The sequence below is a fragment of the Perca fluviatilis genome, chromosome 12 (genome assembly GCF_010015445.1).
Source record: "Perca fluviatilis chromosome 12, GENO_Pfluv_1.0, whole genome shotgun sequence".
Classification (NCBI taxonomy): Eukaryota; Metazoa; Chordata; class Actinopteri; order Perciformes; family Percidae; genus Perca; species Perca fluviatilis.
Window position 1 is genome coordinate 17,643,046 of NC_053123.1, and position 16,934 is coordinate 17,659,979.

The window sequence follows — 16,934 nt, forward strand, 5'->3', positions numbered from 1 at the left end:
GTGGCACAGCTGTTTCGATGATGAAAATGACAGATGAGAGATAGAAGAAGTAACTCTTTGATTACATTGCGCAGTAATTATTTATTTCTATAACATTATGATCTCTCAGCAAAATACGCTAAATAATATAGTTATTTTAAATGAACACTGACATCTTAATAATCTAGGATGAGGAATACAGATTAATCCTTCAAATATGTTAAAAATGTGAGAACCGGCGTGATTCCACATTATTTGTTCGCTGGGCACCATTGCTGACAGAGCGCAGTAGGTCTAGCAATGCGAGACTATCCTTGCTTTACCACGAATATAAAACGGACTTCAGCTCGGTCACGTTACTGGACTGTTTCCGCTTGGCCAGAACTGAGATCATATGAAAACAGAAATGAAAATAGAAACTTACAGCGGCAGTGCTCGGTAAGCCTGACAACCATAGGTAAGGTTACCTTGTTGAATGAATGATGAGTATAGTTACAGCATTACATGGCACTGCACATTTGCTTAGCTGGCTTTCTGGCCTCAAAGGTGTAGCTAACACCTTTAGCTCAGATTTCAGATCAGTGGGGTGTAACGTTCAAGTTGTTGCGAAGTGCATTGGCTGCTTATGCTAAGGTAACTCTTATAATCTGATCGTTAAATATTAATAATAACCTATGTATCCAGTGAATTGTTCTTTCTGTTAACTCTCAGCAAGTTTCAAAATGTACCCCTACTCCTGTGACACCTTTGTGGCTCTGCCCCCCTCCACTGAGAGACAACGCATCATCTTTGGGAAAAACTCCGACAGGCCTTGTGATGAAGTCCAGGAGGTGGTGTATTTTCCTGCCAGGAACTATGGTGCAGGGGAGAGGGTTGAGGTAGGTGGCACAGACATATTGTTATTGACCTCCAACCTTCAATTTCCCACATTGTGACTGCTCCTTGGTGAAAGTACCATTGGATAACCATTAACAGTGTTTTGTCCCTGTGTCTTCTTCCTCTTGCGAACAGTGCACATACATAGAGATTGAGCAAGTTGCCCACACTTATGCAGTTGTGTTGAGCAAACCAGCATGGCTATGGGGCGCAGAAATGGGTGCAAATGAGCATCAAGTGTGTATTGGAAATGAAGCAGTGTGGGGCAGAGAGAGTGCAGATGATGACGAAGCTCTTCTCGGCATGGATCTTGTCAGGTAAAGGCCCTGTAAAAAGCAATTGTTTATTTTACCAAGCTTCTGTTACTAGCTGAACTACCCTCAAATTAAAGTGCAAAGAGAAGTTTAATGACATAGTATCAACCAGAAACAATTCAGTATATATTTTGTGTTGTCATGTCAGAATACATTTGTGAGAAACCCTAAAAGACAAAGCAAAACAAAAATGGGTGACTCTACAATTTTCCAGGATTGGACTTGAGAGAGCCGATACAGCAGAGAAAGCTGTGGATGTTATTACTGAGCTGCTGGAGAAATATGGCCAGGGAGGATCTTGCATGGAGGATGAGTGTAGCTTCACCTACCACAACAGCTTCCTCATCTCAGACAGGAAGGAGGCGTGGCTGCTGGAAACGTCAGGGAAGCACTGGGCAGCAGAGAGAGTGGAAGGTAAGAATACTATGAATAGGTGCCTATTTAAAATACAAGGCAATGAAATGTACCTGAGGAAGTCTGAAAACTACGGTGGCCCTGAAGTGTCAATCACAACAGCAAATAGAAAAACACAACGGCAAATAGGAAAACACGACAGCAAATGTGATTGTGTCCTGGATTGTTGATTACCTGACGGGCAGACCACAGTATGTACGCCTAAAGAACTGTGTGTCTGACTGGGCTCCACAGGGGACTGTCCTCTCTCCCTTCCTCTTCACCCTCTTCACCTCAGATTTCAACTATTGCACTGAGTCCTGCCACCTTCAGAAGTTTTCTGATGACTCAGCAATAGTTGGCTGCATAGAAAAGGGTGATGAGAATGAGTACAGGACTGTTGTGGACAACTTTGTCACTTGGAGTGAGCTGAACCATCTGCAGCTCAACGTGACAAAAACTAAGGTGCTCGTAGTGGATCTGAGGAGGGCGAAATCATCTGGGACCACAGTTTCCATCCAGGGGGTCTCTGTGAACACTGTTGAGGAGTACAAGTATCTGGGGGATGTACTTAAATAATAAGCTGGACTGGACTAGAAACGCAGAGGCTGTCTACAAAAAGGGCGCAGATTTTTTTTTTTGGGGGGGGGGGGGGGGGCAAAAAAATGGGGGGGGGGGGGGGGGGGGGGTTTTTTCGGTTTTTTGGGGGGGGGGCTATTTTTTTCGCTGTCACTTGCTGGGGCAGTGGGATGAAGGTTGCAGACACCAACCGGCTAAACAAACTGATCAGGAGGGCTGGTGATGTCGTGGGGGAGGAGCTGGACACACTGACGAACGTGTCTGAGAGGAGGATGCTGTCCAGGCTTCAGTCCATCTTGGATAATGTCTCACACCCTCTCTACGACACACTGGCCCAGCAGAGGAGCACCTTCAGCAGAAGACTCCTCTTACCCAGATGCACCACAGAGCGCCACAGGAAATAGTTCCTGCCTGTGGTCATTAAACTCTACAACGCCTCCCTCGGAGAGTCAAATACACCATCTCTGTAATCTCTCAAACACTGACAATCATTTTGCACTTTAACACTGTACATTTGATCTTTTATATATTATTACTGTGTATTTGTTTTTAATATATATGTTAAAGTTTGGATAATATATGTTGTTTGTATATCTGGAGTTGTAACAAAAATAATTTCCCCCTGGGATTATTGAAGTATTTCTGATTCTGAAAACACTTCAACAAATCATAAAGCACAACAACAAATAGGAAAACAAAATGGCAAATCATAAAGCAAAACGGCAAATGGGAAAACACTTCAACAAATCCAACAAGTCCAACCAGGAAGGTCCGTCCTCTGCTAGATAGGCCCTACCTTTTCTGGTAGAAGTTAATGCTGTTGTGCTTTATGATTTGTTGAAGTGTTTTCCTATTTTCCGTTTCGTTTTCCTACTTGCCGTTGTGTTTTATGATTTGCTGTTGCGTTTTTCTATTTGCTGTTGTGATTTGCACTTCAGGGCCACCGTAGGAAACACATTCCAACTGGAGTCTGCCAGATTATTCTTTAATTAATATGGATATATTGGTATCTGTTTATTTGTCGGCTGAGATTGCAGTACAGAAATGGCAAAGATATGTTTGAGGTTGTTTAAAACCAGTGTAACCATTATATAGTTTGTCCACCAGAGAGCGCTGGAAAGTTAATTTTTCAACTGTAAAATGTCCCACTCAGTACAATATTATGGTTACAACTCTTTAATTTTAAATTTTTCTGCCATTAATATAATCTCTGGTGCATTTTTAATCATTATTAAACAATAGAAGTAACATTTTAAATTTCAATAATTTGCTAATCTTAAGTCTTAATCTTGTACCCAATTGTAACGGCAAGGAAAAGTTTCTTATTGCTAAGACATCAATTTGCATGTTATGACTAACATTAATATGCAATAAGTAATGTTTCAATGACCAAACAATATCGTACATAGTGTAACTCAAACAATGTATAATGGCTAATTACGTTTTACTGTTAAGCTTAATTAGTTGAAATCCATAACCTACAGTAAAACTATTGTTTACCACTTAAGCTCAACATACACTGCATGACTAAAAGTATGGACACTTGAATGTTCAACTTGTATTTGATAGTTGAACATGTAAATCCTAAAAAAACATGTCAACACATTTGACTGCTCAGGTTGCAGTCGAATAAAGGCATGTTTTAATATTGGTGGCGAATCATCTCATTTAACACTTCTCTAGGTGGATATCGCAACATCTCAAACCAGTATGGCATAACGACTAAGATAGACAAGGAACATCCAAAAATGAGGGACTATGCACGAAGCCAGGGCTGGTGGGATGGAGAGACCCAGTTCAACTTTGCCACGGTCTACTCCTTTACAACTACAGCCAGAATCGAAGCCTCTGGCAGCCGATACTGTGAGGGGAAGAAGTTGCTGGAGAAGAGCAACGGTTAGTAACGCACACTTCACTGTGGAGAATTGACACAGGGGGCAAAAGTTACACAATTTCTACCACTGTTTATGCATGTGTTGATTTTATTTACTGAAGGTCACATCACTGCTGAGACGATGATGGATATCCTGAGGGATAAAGACAGTGGCATCAACATGGAGGGCATGTTCATGACAACAGGAAGTATGGTGTCTGTGATACCCACGGATCCTGCTCTGCCAGGGGTTCACTATTTTACAGCAACTCCAGACCCTGAAAGGTACAGCACTTCAGCCGCTGATAAAGCATCCTTTGAATTCATTTTGACAGCAGTTAATGATTTAAGACATTCTTTTGCACAACAGGTCTGTATTCAAACCCTTCGTCTTTGTGAAGAACATTAATGAGCTGAAGGAGACGTCTTCTCCCAGTTACGGTCCAGATGACCCTGTGAAGAAGAAACCCCGCTTCCAGAGCAAGCCTGACCGCAAACATGAGTTGTTTGTCAAACATGAACTTGTGGCTGCCATCGCTGAATCCTACAAGGTTTAACTACTGGATTTAATTTGGGACTGCAATTTACCAAAATATGTCACTTTACTTTGTCTGCTGAAAATGTACTTACAAATTTTATATTTATTTATTTAAATATTTATTTATTTGTCAGGACAGAGGAAAGAAGATCACAGAAAGTATGAGGCAGCTGGAGAAAGAAAAGATGACCCAGATGGAGGAGATTCTTTCACACGGCATTGAGGAACCAGATTTTTTGGCGAATCTGTTCTCTAGCTCTGTTCGAGAGGAGATGGCAGTGTACGGAAAAAGCTGAAACCACAAAACTGGTCTCCAGGGTGACGGTAGCAGCATATGCTTCTGCATTTACCTTTTTAGTCAGGTAGAACTACAAACACACTTGTATAATAAATCTGAACGCAACTGAATAGTAGTTAACATCATTGTATAAAAAAAAATAAGGCAGCCCAGGATACATATGTTGATGTACAATATGGAATAAATTGTTGACTTTTATGTATTTAATCATATACAGGAAGGAACAAATTCATTATGTGAGACATGATTTGAGGGTTCGGTAATAACATTTATTTTTAAACAAATCCATATCCTAAATATGCAGTCTTTGACAGAATTTGTGTGCTACACAATATTAAAGTTTTTTTTAATTAAAGAATTATTTACACCAGTTTTCTCAACCTCATTGAGTTAATAATAAACCTTTGCAACACAAAAAAATATAATTGAGTTTTCTATTTATATCCCTATACCTGAGAATAAATGAATTACAGCAGCTCGTACATTCCCAACTTCCAATGTCAACACAAGTAAACGCATGCATTAACGCCTGAGTTCTGACACTCATTTCATATGGTTATCATCACTTATTAAAAATGATAACCGTTTAATTTTTAAGTGGCAGTTTGCTTTTGATGTCACTTTTAAAAAGTAATAACTGAATCATAAGTTAAACTGACTACAAACAAACTCTAAAAATGGATGCAGATTTAACCACATCTTCCCTTTTTCTCTTTTGGAAGAAGATGATAAAACACTCTGAAGAGTCCAAGTAAATTAAATAATACATTCAACAGAAGAGTGGGATATTTTCCCTGCAGCTATAGTTTGTTTTGAGGACAGCATTGTTGCTCCCAAAATGACACATTAAACATCGGAGTCCTAAGTGCAAATATTGACTGCATAAAAATGCTTTTAAAAAAGCAGCAACATCTAGTTTCACCCTTTAACATTGGTTATACCTGTTATGTTCTTGAAAATGCATTTTAAAAGAAAAAAATCTTGGCTTTATTTTTTTTTTTGTTTTAGACATCCTTTTCAGTTATGTAAATATTTTACTCACTGCAGATTAAAGGATGGATCATTATCACTACAACCAAGTCAAACAGGGTATTGAAAACAGACAATTTGACATGTAAATAAAATAGCTGAGTACCATATTCATTTGCAAAGGAATTTGGCAAATCTTAAAATTATTACTGTCTGTTGTAGACAATTAGAATTTGAAGACTGACTTTTTGATTAAACTCTTGAACTCAGTTCAACACAGTACTAAGTGGTAGTTGGTAGTAGGTATTATTACTGCCATTTCAGGTACTCCCACTTTAAGTTTTACTGCAAAATAAATGGATTTGATAATATGGCTAAACTGGGTTTACTGTACATGTATGATCATCTGACAGCTCATGTTTCTGTCCTGAATGACTGTTGTAGCAATGTTACCGCAACTCAGGATCTCAGCAATTATCCTGGTGAGTGAAATGTTAAATGTAAAACTGCAAAAGTAAGACATAGGTGGTTTAAAAAGGGCTAATTCCCTTTAAGACCAACTCTACACAATGCATTATGCCCTGGCCTTTTTAAATTTTGAAAGTTTCAAGTCTGTTGCACTTCTGAACATCACAGTCAGGTGGTCTGTTCAAACACCCGACTGGGATGTTGCGCTGCACAATACTGCATTGTGAAATGCTGTACTGTACTGGATGTGCACAGAGCATAGCAGTGCAATATTTGGCAGCAGAGAATTCCTCCTCACAGTCGTAGCAATCTAAGCTTGACTGGGCACACACACACACACACACACACACACACACAATGTGGACCTTGCATCTTATGTCATGAAGCGGTAATAAAGGCGACTGTCTTGGAAGCTGTGTTCCTGCTTGATGTGCTGGAGCACACCACCCTGCTCTAACCGTGTCCCGTAGAGTACGGCCTCACCATGGTCCTGAGCCAAACCCACCTGCTGGAGCCACTCAACAAGTTCACAGCCAAGAAAACAGTCCACCATTGTCCTCTTCCCACACCTGAAAGTCAAAACGAACGTTCACCCAAAGGTCTATTGACTTTTTAAGAGTAGACACAAAAAGTATTGTCGTATATGAATGACTACCAGGGCATGTTTCTCCGCACATCAGAGAACACGTTTATTCAAGACATTTCTCTTCAACCTCTGACCAGAGCAGCACTGCGCTCACCTTCTCTTTTTGACGATGTCATGAAAACACTGGTCCTTGTGGTATTTGGTGAACTGGGTGCAGGTCATCCTGATTTCATCAGGTAAATCAGTCTGCTCTTCTTGCTTCTTTCCATACCACAGACTATATAACCTAAACACAATTACAAAAACTAAATATAAATCCACTGATTGTAGTGTACACATAGTATATATACACAGTACACACTGTATGTTGTGTGTTTTAAAAACTCGTTAACCTAGTTTTGTTACGTAAATGTTCTTTACCTCTTCTTAAATGGCAGTATAATCAAATGTTTGTCCAGTCCAAACAGAGCAAAGGAGAGAAACCCCTGGTGACAGAAAACATGGCATGACACCGGTGGGACAATAAATGCTTACAATCTTGGTACTACAGTATTTCAAACACCAACCTGTCCATAGTTGGCCACAGCACAGAAGAACTGCAGCTCCAAGTAGAGTCTACCAGGAACCGGGTTCAAGAGCAACCACAAGCAGCTGGACAGGTTCTGTCATAACAGAAATTTAGAGAGATTTTATGTTTGAGATGTAAACCTAGCGAATTCTGTTGACAGAACCAATTTGTAGAACTAGTTGAGTGAAATAACTCAGTAATGACAATTCATGAAGTGTCCCTTACATAAAAGTATATGAACTGCCTTTAAAAATGTGTGCATTCAGCTTATTCAACATTTTTTAGATTAGAACACACATTTAACCACATGCCACAATATTCATTGGTATTTACTAGTCTTATTTAACATATTCCTTATCTGTTAAGACCAATAAATAATATTCCAAATATAAGAATTAATAGGTTCCTTTGGAAAAGACTTCCACCAATACTGACTGAGTGAGCTGGAAATTACACGGCTCAGCCATTTGTGTCTGATTTGGTTTGTGATGCACCGAATATAATGATGCAGGCAGTAAGACTGACTTCATGTCAGTGTAGAAGTGAAAGGTGGTGGTTTACTCACAGCAAGCAAGCTGACAGTCAGAAGCAGACATAAGAGCACATGACGGGCCACTTGTCTATCTGCAACCTGTTGGAGCTCCTCCACTTGGACAAGCAGGCAGTCTGTGGACTCGCAGCTATTCTCACACTGACCTGAGGGTGGCAGCAGATTTGAAATACTGAATCTTATAATTGAAAAGAAAAGCTGTATGTTCTCGATGATTATAGTTGTTCTGTGTGCATATTACATTCTCGCAGAATGAAAATGCATGTATTTTGCTTTATCAATACAATACCTGTGAGCAGTGGTGTGTTGTTCATATTTGTGCTGATGATCATGTCAGGCATGGGCTGGGGTGGTGCACAGTCACATAGGAGGCACACTGATAAAGTGATAAAAGAGAATATTTATACAATATCCTCCCAGTTCACACTGGAGGTGTTCACACTAATGAAAAGTTAGAATCGTGATATACTGTAACAACCTAGTATCCTACAAACCATAGTCATATAATGAATAAGTGCTTCTTGCAGAACTGGTTTGCATCTTTTGTAATAAAAGACCAATGAATCGAACCACTACCTTCTTGACATCTCCTTTTAAAGTAATAGACTTAAGCCATGAAGGTCAAAGTCATGTGTTTATACAACAGTGTTCGAACTATACCATGGCTTTTGAGGGAGCCCACTTTTTTCTTCACTGTGGGGTGTAGCGTATGCGACTTACAATGACTTACAAAAATACATAACAGCTACAAGTGCACTATACAGGATTTACCCTATTATACTTTATCAACAGGAATTGATAGGTCAAACAGCAAACAGCCACCCACAAATAGTCTATAAACAAAGCATCAGGCTGTCTTTGAGATTTCACATGAACAACGGTTAAAGTTACCCAAGTTACCGAAGAATACCATAATTCCTCCGTTCAATTAGGCCTAAGCGACGCACCCCAAGCTTCCATCCTTAACCTTTTTGCCAGCAGCGTGTTAGCATTTGAACAAAGTGCTGTGTGTCCACAGTGTGTGCGGACTGTAGTTACAGTATTCCCTCAGGCCTTTTGGAGGAGCAACAATTAGGTTTTAGTTCGTGATCTCTAACATGTTCCGTTTGAGCTTCAACTTTACTCTGCAAACAAAAGTGTATTGGGAGTTGCACCTGGAATTGCCTCCAGCCTGAAAATAAACACCAAGAACTTTGCTATTAAAATGTGAAAAGTTGAAGTGAAAAACATGCAGCTGTTACTTGCATCTATTCTGAATAAAACCAAAGGATGTAGCCAATGGCCAAGTGTGACTTTGCTCAAGATGCAAAGGCGTTATACTGTCAGCTATTCCATCAATCAATAGATAATCTCTCTCAAGGGTTAAAGACGACACAAGGGTTAACAAACAGCCATGTATATGGGCTCTTCCTGTCTCTCCACTGCTGCCTGTTCCAATTTAACAGTAAAGAGGAGCAAGAGGGGTTAGGATCCTGATCGGCCTCTGGCAAGCTGTGTTACCACAACTATCTTCAGCCAGAGAGGACATTATTTCTTCAGCTTCTTCTTTCGTTGTCACCCCGGCGGGAGGTATGCCAACAGGGCTTGCAGCAGGTGAATCGGTCTTGCTATTAACGTCATCGCTGCACAATTTCTTAGTAAAACCAAAATGAATTAAACTGCCTTGTTTTCTTTTTGCCATGGCTATATGATGCTAACTACAGAATGGATTTCAGGGACTTTGCACGCCAATTAATGGCCTCCAACGTTTATATTTTTCCTACGAATCTTTGAGTTAACATGTACTAAACATGAGTTGAATTTGCACCGCCACACCTTGATGTTCATGACAAGAATAACGTCATCTTTTCACATTTAAATCGCCATCATGCATGAATGAATATTTTTGCAATTTTACACATAATAATCCACGATGATCACATTACACAAAACTGAAATTGCACGTCAAAATGACACACTGTTAATATTTTTAGAGGCCCCCCAAAATTTCACAAGTTTTCAGGGGAACCCATGTCTTATTAAGGGGAGCCGAGCTCCCCCTAGCTCCCCCGTAGTTCACACCCTGTTTCTACAGCATCATTTGTGAGAGATGATGTGTTCGGTGTTGTATTGTTAACTTTAAATAACTAACTAAACTTATCAGGAACTTCAGATATGATGTTTCCTTCAGATATTTACATCCAAAAGGTTTAGTTCCTACTTCTGTCAGTGTTTACTTTGTGATTTAGTAACTGCAAAGGCCTTGTTATACTTATGCAATAGAAAATGATCTTTGGGGGGGAGGGGGGAACATCAGACAGAAGCTACAATGCATACGTGGCAGTTTGCTGTAGACAACTTGTAGATAAGGGTTAGTCTTGACTTTGGCCTTTCCTTTCAACTTGGGCTTCGACAACTGACAAACTTTTACATTAATTACCAAACTGTTGTACTTGGCAACCTGGTATTTATTCAGTGCCATCAAGATGACATGAAAAAAAGTCTCAGTAAATGGTCTCCATAAGAGAAAGTACCTTTGTTGAGATCCCCTGATGGGGTGACTGGCTCAAACAAAGTCTGGTTTTCTGGTTCAACCTCAGTCACAAGATTCTCTGCAGCGTTTTCCTCTTGAATTTGGTCATTGTGGGCCCAACTTCCTCTATTGAGACACACAAGAGAGCTCCCTCCCAGCAGTATACCGATGGCAACTACAACTGTGGTGCAGATCATCTGTCAAAGAACGCACATACAGACTTTTAAGTAATTCTCTGCGGGTTAAAAACTGTTCTAAAATGGCTGAAAACAGGAATGATTTCAACTTATGCTGTTACCTGCGGTTTGCCGTAAAAGAATGCTGAGTCAATCGTGTCAGGCATTTTTTCCCCAGAGATTAGCAACACAGCAGTTACTAAGACTGGAACCCTGTTAATATAGAGAAAACATTAACAACAACAACAACACTGACAGTATCAAAATGTAAAACTGTAACATTCTGGTTGTGGATATCTATAAATATACGTGTTAGTGGACCAAACAAACTAGCTTAGTTTCATTTCTGGTTCCTTTGAAGTGACTCACCCCCAGCCAGCAATGACAAACACGCCTGGTGAAAGTTTCACATCCTCATAACTTTTCATGAGCACAAGAGAAAGTGCTATTAAACCTAAAACGACAAAATACACATTACAGAATTAGCAATCAAACTTCAGATTTCAGAGCTCACCAAGATAAATGAATGTAGGGTAATGTGAGGTTAATGTGGGTGTTGTGCAAACACAACATACCTGGCCAAACATAAGTACTGTAGAGTGAGGTACATAATAATGTGAACGTCAGGACCTGCCCGATGAAGTTGTCTTCTTTCACCACAAAGTTCCACAGGATCATCCCAAAACAAGTTAGAAACTAGAGACCACAGCATAACAAATACAGGCATTTACTCATGTGAAGTTACACCTAACGGTAGATGTCTTGTCAATTTAATTAATGGATAATAAAATCAATTTAGAGAGTATGTGCAAGTGTGAGCACCTGTGCCAAGAAAAGGTTGACTGTAAACATGTGAGGTAGCCTCTTGAATTTCTTACTTAAAAACATAACAGTAATTGTCCACACCTGTCAGAGAAAACACATTTTTTAGACTTTTGCACAGATGCTAAATACAACTAATAGTAAACATTGTTGGCTGGTTATTCCATTTAAAAGCAAAGGAAAGGTGAAATTATTCAACAGACTGACATATTTAAGAAACACTAAAGATAAACAATTAAAGTATACGATAGTGCAGAATACAAACACACGTGAACATGTTTCATCACTACAAAGGTTATTCAATGTTTTCAGAAATGAGTTTAAAGCTCCTTAAAAGATACACTGAAAGTGGAAATTAATGAGGAAGTAGGTCCATATGTCAGTAAAGCATCCGTTTGGCCACACATCCTCTAAATGACTGAGCCTTTTAATGTTAACTTGCCACAGTGGTTCAAAAATCCCACCAGAAGCCATAGTTTTGTATTTTCTTTTCATTTTACATTGAACAGGAGATGTGTAATATTAATAGAGAATTGTGGCATGTTATGGATGTAACTAACTAAAATCCTGGCAGGCCAAACTGCTTTCAGTTATGAAGAGGAACATGCTGTAACAAATGCTTTATGAAGTATGACTTCACTGACATCAGTTTCCACATACTGAGATAAAAGAAAATAAAGAAGGCACCAGCTGATGTAGTCAATTATAAAACATAAGTCAACAACAAGTTTACATATGTCACACTTAAGTGTCAACTCACCAGTGCAACTAAGCTCACTATGCTTATGTTAAAGCTGACATTCTGCAGTGAATTCATCAAAAGCTGAGGGTCCATCCAACGCATTGTAAGTAACCAGGCAGAAACATACATTATTGGAGCTGAGAGAAAAGTGCTGATCACCATCCCAGAGGTTACCTGTTAGGAAGCAGAATAAAAAATGGTGAGTTACAAAGAAATAAAAACAGTTCAGTATCATGAATGGCAGATAGGAGGTTGGCAAGTAGATGTAGGCAACTCACAACTTCTAGCTCTGCGTTATAATAGACAGCATAGATGGCCACACTTGGTGCGGTGGGAAACACTCCATAAAGAAAGGCATAATTGGAGAGGCTTGAGTGGTTCACAGCGCTGGTGTTGCTATTGTCCAACAGATCCACCATGTCCTTACAAATCAGTGGCATCAGCAACCTGAAAGTCAAATCAAAAGACTGGTGTTATAAACCATTATTTGAGGGGTTAGTTAACACTACACTGAAAAATGCAGTGCTACTAAAATATTTACATACACCAGCTATTATCTTGCTAAGCACTCCTGAGACCTCTTAACATGTCATCCATTTGGTAAAAGGCTTGTGGTCTGAGAAAGGTTTGAGTCACCCAAACCATCAACACAAAACAACATGTTTGGAGCACTTTACAAAGCTCTAACCTGCTGACTCTCTACACTCCTAGAACATGTCTCATTATAAAGAGGTCATCTGATAATCACTTTTACAAAATTAACATCAGGTGCAGTAAAGTTGTTTGTTTTTTCCACTCACAGTTTTGCTGTGATGAGTAATATCAGTGTCACGACTGTGGATCTGGTTAATTTCCCTAACTGTCCCACCATGGACAGACCCAAGTAGAACAGAGCTGCTCCCCCGAAAGAGTTGGCCAAGCCATCCACAAATTCAGCCATGAAGGGAGGAATTGTCTGGTGCAGTGCAAAATGGGCAATAATGCCGATGACAACCATGAACACTATAGGGTTCTTCAGGACCTGTAAAACTACAAGTCCCATGATCAGGAGTTTTCTCTGCTGGTGGTTTCCCTGATTCTTCCACTTCTGGATTTCGCAGAAGGCAAAGCCAATTGGATTTAGAAGCATCAGGGACACAGGTGCAACCAGGTAGATGTACTGGAGGTACTCTGGGTATGTGCTCTGGTAAAGGGCCTCAACTGTGGATAAAGAAGAAGACAAATGACTCCATATTAAAACCTGCTGACTTGTTGGAGCATGCAGCACAAAAGCAATTAAAGGTGAAGTCTGCACTTCTGTAAAAAGACAGTTTTATATTATACATACAATAATATTATAAATAATATATTATTTGAACTCAACATTCAAAACACCAATATACCCCTAATACATAAACTTTTCTGTAAAAGCAGGAGTCTCTTCCGACTTTCAAAATGAAGCAAAACAATAACTTCATGGAAAAGGAATGAATACTGGAACTGAAGTTTCAGTCACTGCAGTGGAGGTTAAACAAAGGAAATGTCACCACTGAAAATGTTACCACTGTGAAAAAAATGTCTTGGGAGCAAGTTGATGCTGCTATACATTCTGCCACACTTAAATGAAGATCAAAGGCAGAAATTAACATCCATTCTATTTGAAATTTGAATAATTAGCAGTTATTCAATCATGCTTAAATGGGTTTGTTTATTTTATAACAGCATAAGAAGACTATTAGAAGCCTAAGCGACCATTTCAAATATAGCTAGCTGAGAATAAACATGGTCAGAGGTGTGTTTATTTTTCTGCAAATGTATGTGAATACAAAATAATGAATCCCACTTTGTTTAGAAATTATTACACTTTCAGTATAGGAACTTTTTTTTTAAGACAATGTTAATAAGGGAGGGCCCTGAAAGCAGTGATATAAAATTCTGTTTGCTAAGGAGTTTACAGTGTAACACCTGGATAATTATAATTTTGCTTTAATGGATCGGCAAACATTAGGGCAGCATGATTACAGTTGTTGCAGCAGTGAATGAAAAGCACTGTGGGCTGTAGGCCTAGCTAAAGGTATTATACTTACCAATGGGATATCCCAAGGCAAAGTCATTGCTTTGGGTGGCAAATATGGAGAAAAGCCCAGCCTTACTATAGCGGCTCTCAGGACTGGCAACTATCAGTGTGAGGACGCAGACAATGAAAAATACAGACACTTTGGCAATGAGGATGCTCCATAGGAATGGCCAGATGACATTACCAAAGTCCAACAGCACCATGTTCTTGAACAACAGCGCTGGGAGTGCAAACTTGGACACAAAATTCCCCAATCCTTTGGCCTGGGTGGACGTGATGATGTTTGCCCTCCCTGCGACGTATCCACATAATATTATCCCAAAGCACTCCAAGAGAGCCGGTAAGAGCTTGTCAATAGACATGCTGGCTGAGAGAGCAGAAGAGTCCGGGTCTTCCTCCTCATGTGAAAAGTTGAAGTTGGTAGTTCTGTCCGTTGCCTCCATCATGTTGTTGATGGTCCTCCCTCCAGTGTCACCTGTCATGCCTGGTTTGCAGTCATGTTAAAGTCCTGTTCGGCACTGCCAGATACTAAAAGAGGGGAATAAGCGACAGTCAAAGTAGGAGTTAAAGTGGTTAACGTTAGCCGTTACAACCGCTGAACGGGCTGATGCAAAGATAATCAGATAACCGTTAAAGTTAGTTTACCGAAACAGCACCATATGACTGACTCCTTTATGATTCTTACGAGAAATTGTAAAGCGAATTGTTACCATATAGCCAACAAGCATTTAAGAGCCCCATGTTTCGAATAAAGTTGCTCACCTCTGACTGAAGTTGTGGCTCCTCATTTACCAAATGTCAATCAAATGTCAGTAAGAGTAACTCTTAGCCAGCTAACGTTAGCTAATATTTAGCTAGCTAGCTAGTTGGCGAACCGAGACTCACGGTGGAGTCAAAAATGCTACGTGGAGTTAAAAACTATAAAGTCCACTGTTAAAAAAAACTGTCCGTATAACTCTGGACTAGCTAGCTAAAGTTTGCTATTTAGTTATATGTCGTCTTTCATAAATATTAGTTTACTTCCCACACAGCAACTTTCGTAATCCCTGATTTGACAACAACGATTTAACCAATCACATTATCCAAAGGGGGAGCGGGGCGGGGCTTACTTCACCAGCAGTGCAATAAAAAAGAGGTACTATTTGGACACATACAGTATAGTAATTATACTGAATTAAACTGGGCAGTCAATTTTGGGTTAAGAACTAATTCAATTTGTATTTTATTGCAAATCATCATTTTAGAAAACAACATTTTACAAGCCTTCCCCTCTTATAAATGGCTTTGATATAGACTCTTCAGTCTTGCCACAAAAACATGCTTGTAAGCATTGTATTGTGAAGAGTTGCTTGGTAAGTTTTTGAAAATTGTTTATTTTAATTATTGTGTATTTGAATTCATATTTCATTTTTTTAAACTTATTTATTTCATACTAACTTAAATGATTATTTGCACAAAAATTCAGCATGTATTTGGCTGGTGGAAAATGTATGTGTTATGATATTGTTAAATAAAGAAAAACAGTAAGGTTCCCTTATGTTTAAGGGGTGGCGAAAATTGTTGGGGAAACTGACTGAAATTCCTGATCACAGAATAAAGAGTCACACATGTAAAAACAAAAGTCAAGTTGGAAACAGGTTATGGGTCAATGTCACCCCCTGTACACCCCCACCTACACATCCGCCCAAGTGTTTTTTTAAATCCTTTGTAGTTTTAATGTTTTAATGTATTTATTCAGTTAAAGCTGCAGTAATCAATATCTTAATGTTAACAATGTATTGTATGACTGTATAATGTACAGAAGTGCATTGCATCCACCAAAGAAAAAATAATTTAGACAATGTATGAGGTATTAGCCTACCTCATAATTATGAGATCTTTTCTCATAATTATGAGTTAATGCAGTGCGCTGCCGTAGTAAGGTGACAGCGGTTATTTTGGAAAAACTTCACCATATCCACAATACACAACTTAACTGTTTTGGTTCTGTCTCATCAGTGTCATTGCTTCATGTCTGCTGGATTTGTGAATAGGCAACTCTAAACATGTGTTGAGCTTATAGTGCAAGGTAACAGAATCTGCATTTGTTTTTGAATGTCAAATAAAAGGTTGACAGGAAAATAAACACATGCAGTGGGAAACAGTGGTGAACACTCCATAAAGAAAAGCCATAATTGGAAAGGCAAAGGTGCTTTAGAAAGATTGTGTTTCTATTGTCCAACAGATCACTTACAAATCAGGGGCAAGTGTAAAAGTATCATCAGCCAAAAGTCCAAACCCCATATCAGAGTTAATGTGTGATTATATGGTACCTACGTATTTAAATGTCTACTTTTCCACCTTTAAATTAATGAAATATTTAAAAATGTGCAACATAACTGGTCAGTTTGTCAAAGTTACAGGTCATAAGGATTCTGATATACAGTAAGGACACTGAGCAAGACTGCACTTCAATCACCCTGAAAAACAGACAAAACCCCTTTTATTTAGTTGTTCCCTATAAACATGTCAAGGAAAATAATCAATAATTTTCTTTTGAATTAATTCAACATTTCAATTGCACACATGTATTCCCTAAAAAAAGAAAAGCAACACTGCTATGTCATAAAATATACTGAAGATATACTGTACTACT

General features: G+C 39.1%; 2 protein-coding genes across 6 annotated transcripts; one reads left to right on the plus strand and one right to left on the minus strand.

Annotated features, from left to right (window-relative positions):
- Nucleotides 1–292: 292 nt before the first annotated feature.
- scrn3 (secernin 3) lies at nucleotides 293–5,207 on the plus strand. Of its 5 annotated transcripts, none has more exons than XM_039817420.1 (9): nucleotides 348–436; nucleotides 550–612; nucleotides 664–857; nucleotides 991–1,172; nucleotides 1,384–1,583; nucleotides 3,825–4,037; nucleotides 4,137–4,299; nucleotides 4,385–4,565; nucleotides 4,687–5,207. In XM_039817420.1, exons 3-9 carry the CDS (start codon nucleotides 702–704, stop codon nucleotides 4,846–4,848), a joined length of 1,257 nt encoding a protein of 418 aa, XP_039673354.1. In that variant the 5' UTR covers nucleotides 348–436; nucleotides 550–612; nucleotides 664–701; the 3' UTR covers nucleotides 4,849–5,207. The 5 variants fall into 5 exon arrangements, with proteins under 5 accessions (XP_039673350.1, XP_039673351.1, XP_039673353.1 ...); XM_039817418.1 differs by having other exon boundaries at nucleotides 691–857; XM_039817416.1 differs by lacking the exon at nucleotides 550–612 and having other exon boundaries at nucleotides 293–436; nucleotides 691–857.
- gpr155a (G protein-coupled receptor 155a) lies at nucleotides 5,098–15,359 on the minus strand. The gene is made up of 16 exons (XM_039817414.1): nucleotides 15,062–15,359; nucleotides 14,310–14,827; nucleotides 13,044–13,443; nucleotides 12,522–12,690; nucleotides 12,262–12,417; nucleotides 11,502–11,585; nucleotides 11,255–11,375; nucleotides 11,049–11,133; nucleotides 10,802–10,892; nucleotides 10,505–10,700; nucleotides 8,281–8,367; nucleotides 8,007–8,137; nucleotides 7,440–7,535; nucleotides 7,294–7,358; nucleotides 7,028–7,159; nucleotides 5,098–6,856 (listed from the first exon to the last, which is right to left on the minus strand). The coding sequence occupies exons 2-16, from the start codon at nucleotides 14,779–14,781 to the stop codon at nucleotides 6,661–6,663; spliced, it is 2,481 nt and encodes an 826-aa protein (XP_039673348.1). The 5' UTR covers nucleotides 14,782–14,827; nucleotides 15,062–15,359; the 3' UTR covers nucleotides 5,098–6,660.
- Between the last annotated feature and the right edge of the window lie 1,575 nt (nucleotides 15,360–16,934).

Excerpts from the sequence above, each read along its gene's own strand:
- scrn3 (XM_039817416.1), top strand. The coding sequence starts at position 702 with ATGTACCCCTACTCCTGTGACACCTTTGTGGCTCTGCCCCCCTCCACT. Across the intron at positions 1,173-1,383 it reads CTCGGCATGGATCTTGTCAG|GATTGGACTTGAGAGAGCCG; the intron begins GTAAAGGCCCTG and ends ACAATTTTCCAG. Across the intron at positions 1,584-3,824 it reads GGCAGCAGAGAGAGTGGAAG|GTGGATATCGCAACATCTCA; the intron begins GTAAGAATACTA and ends ACACTTCTCTAG.
- gpr155a (XM_039817414.1), bottom strand. The coding sequence starts at position 14,781 with ATGACAGGTGACACTGGAGGGAGGACCATCAACAACATGATGGAGGCA. Across the intron at positions 11,586-12,261 it reads TAGTGAGCTTAGTTGCACTG|GTGTGGACAATTACTGTTAT; the intron begins GTGAGTTGACAC and ends TTTCTCTGACAG. Across the intron at positions 10,701-10,801 it reads TCTTTTACGGCAAACCGCAG|ATGATCTGCACCACAGTTGT; the intron begins GTAACAGCATAA and ends GTTCTTTGACAG.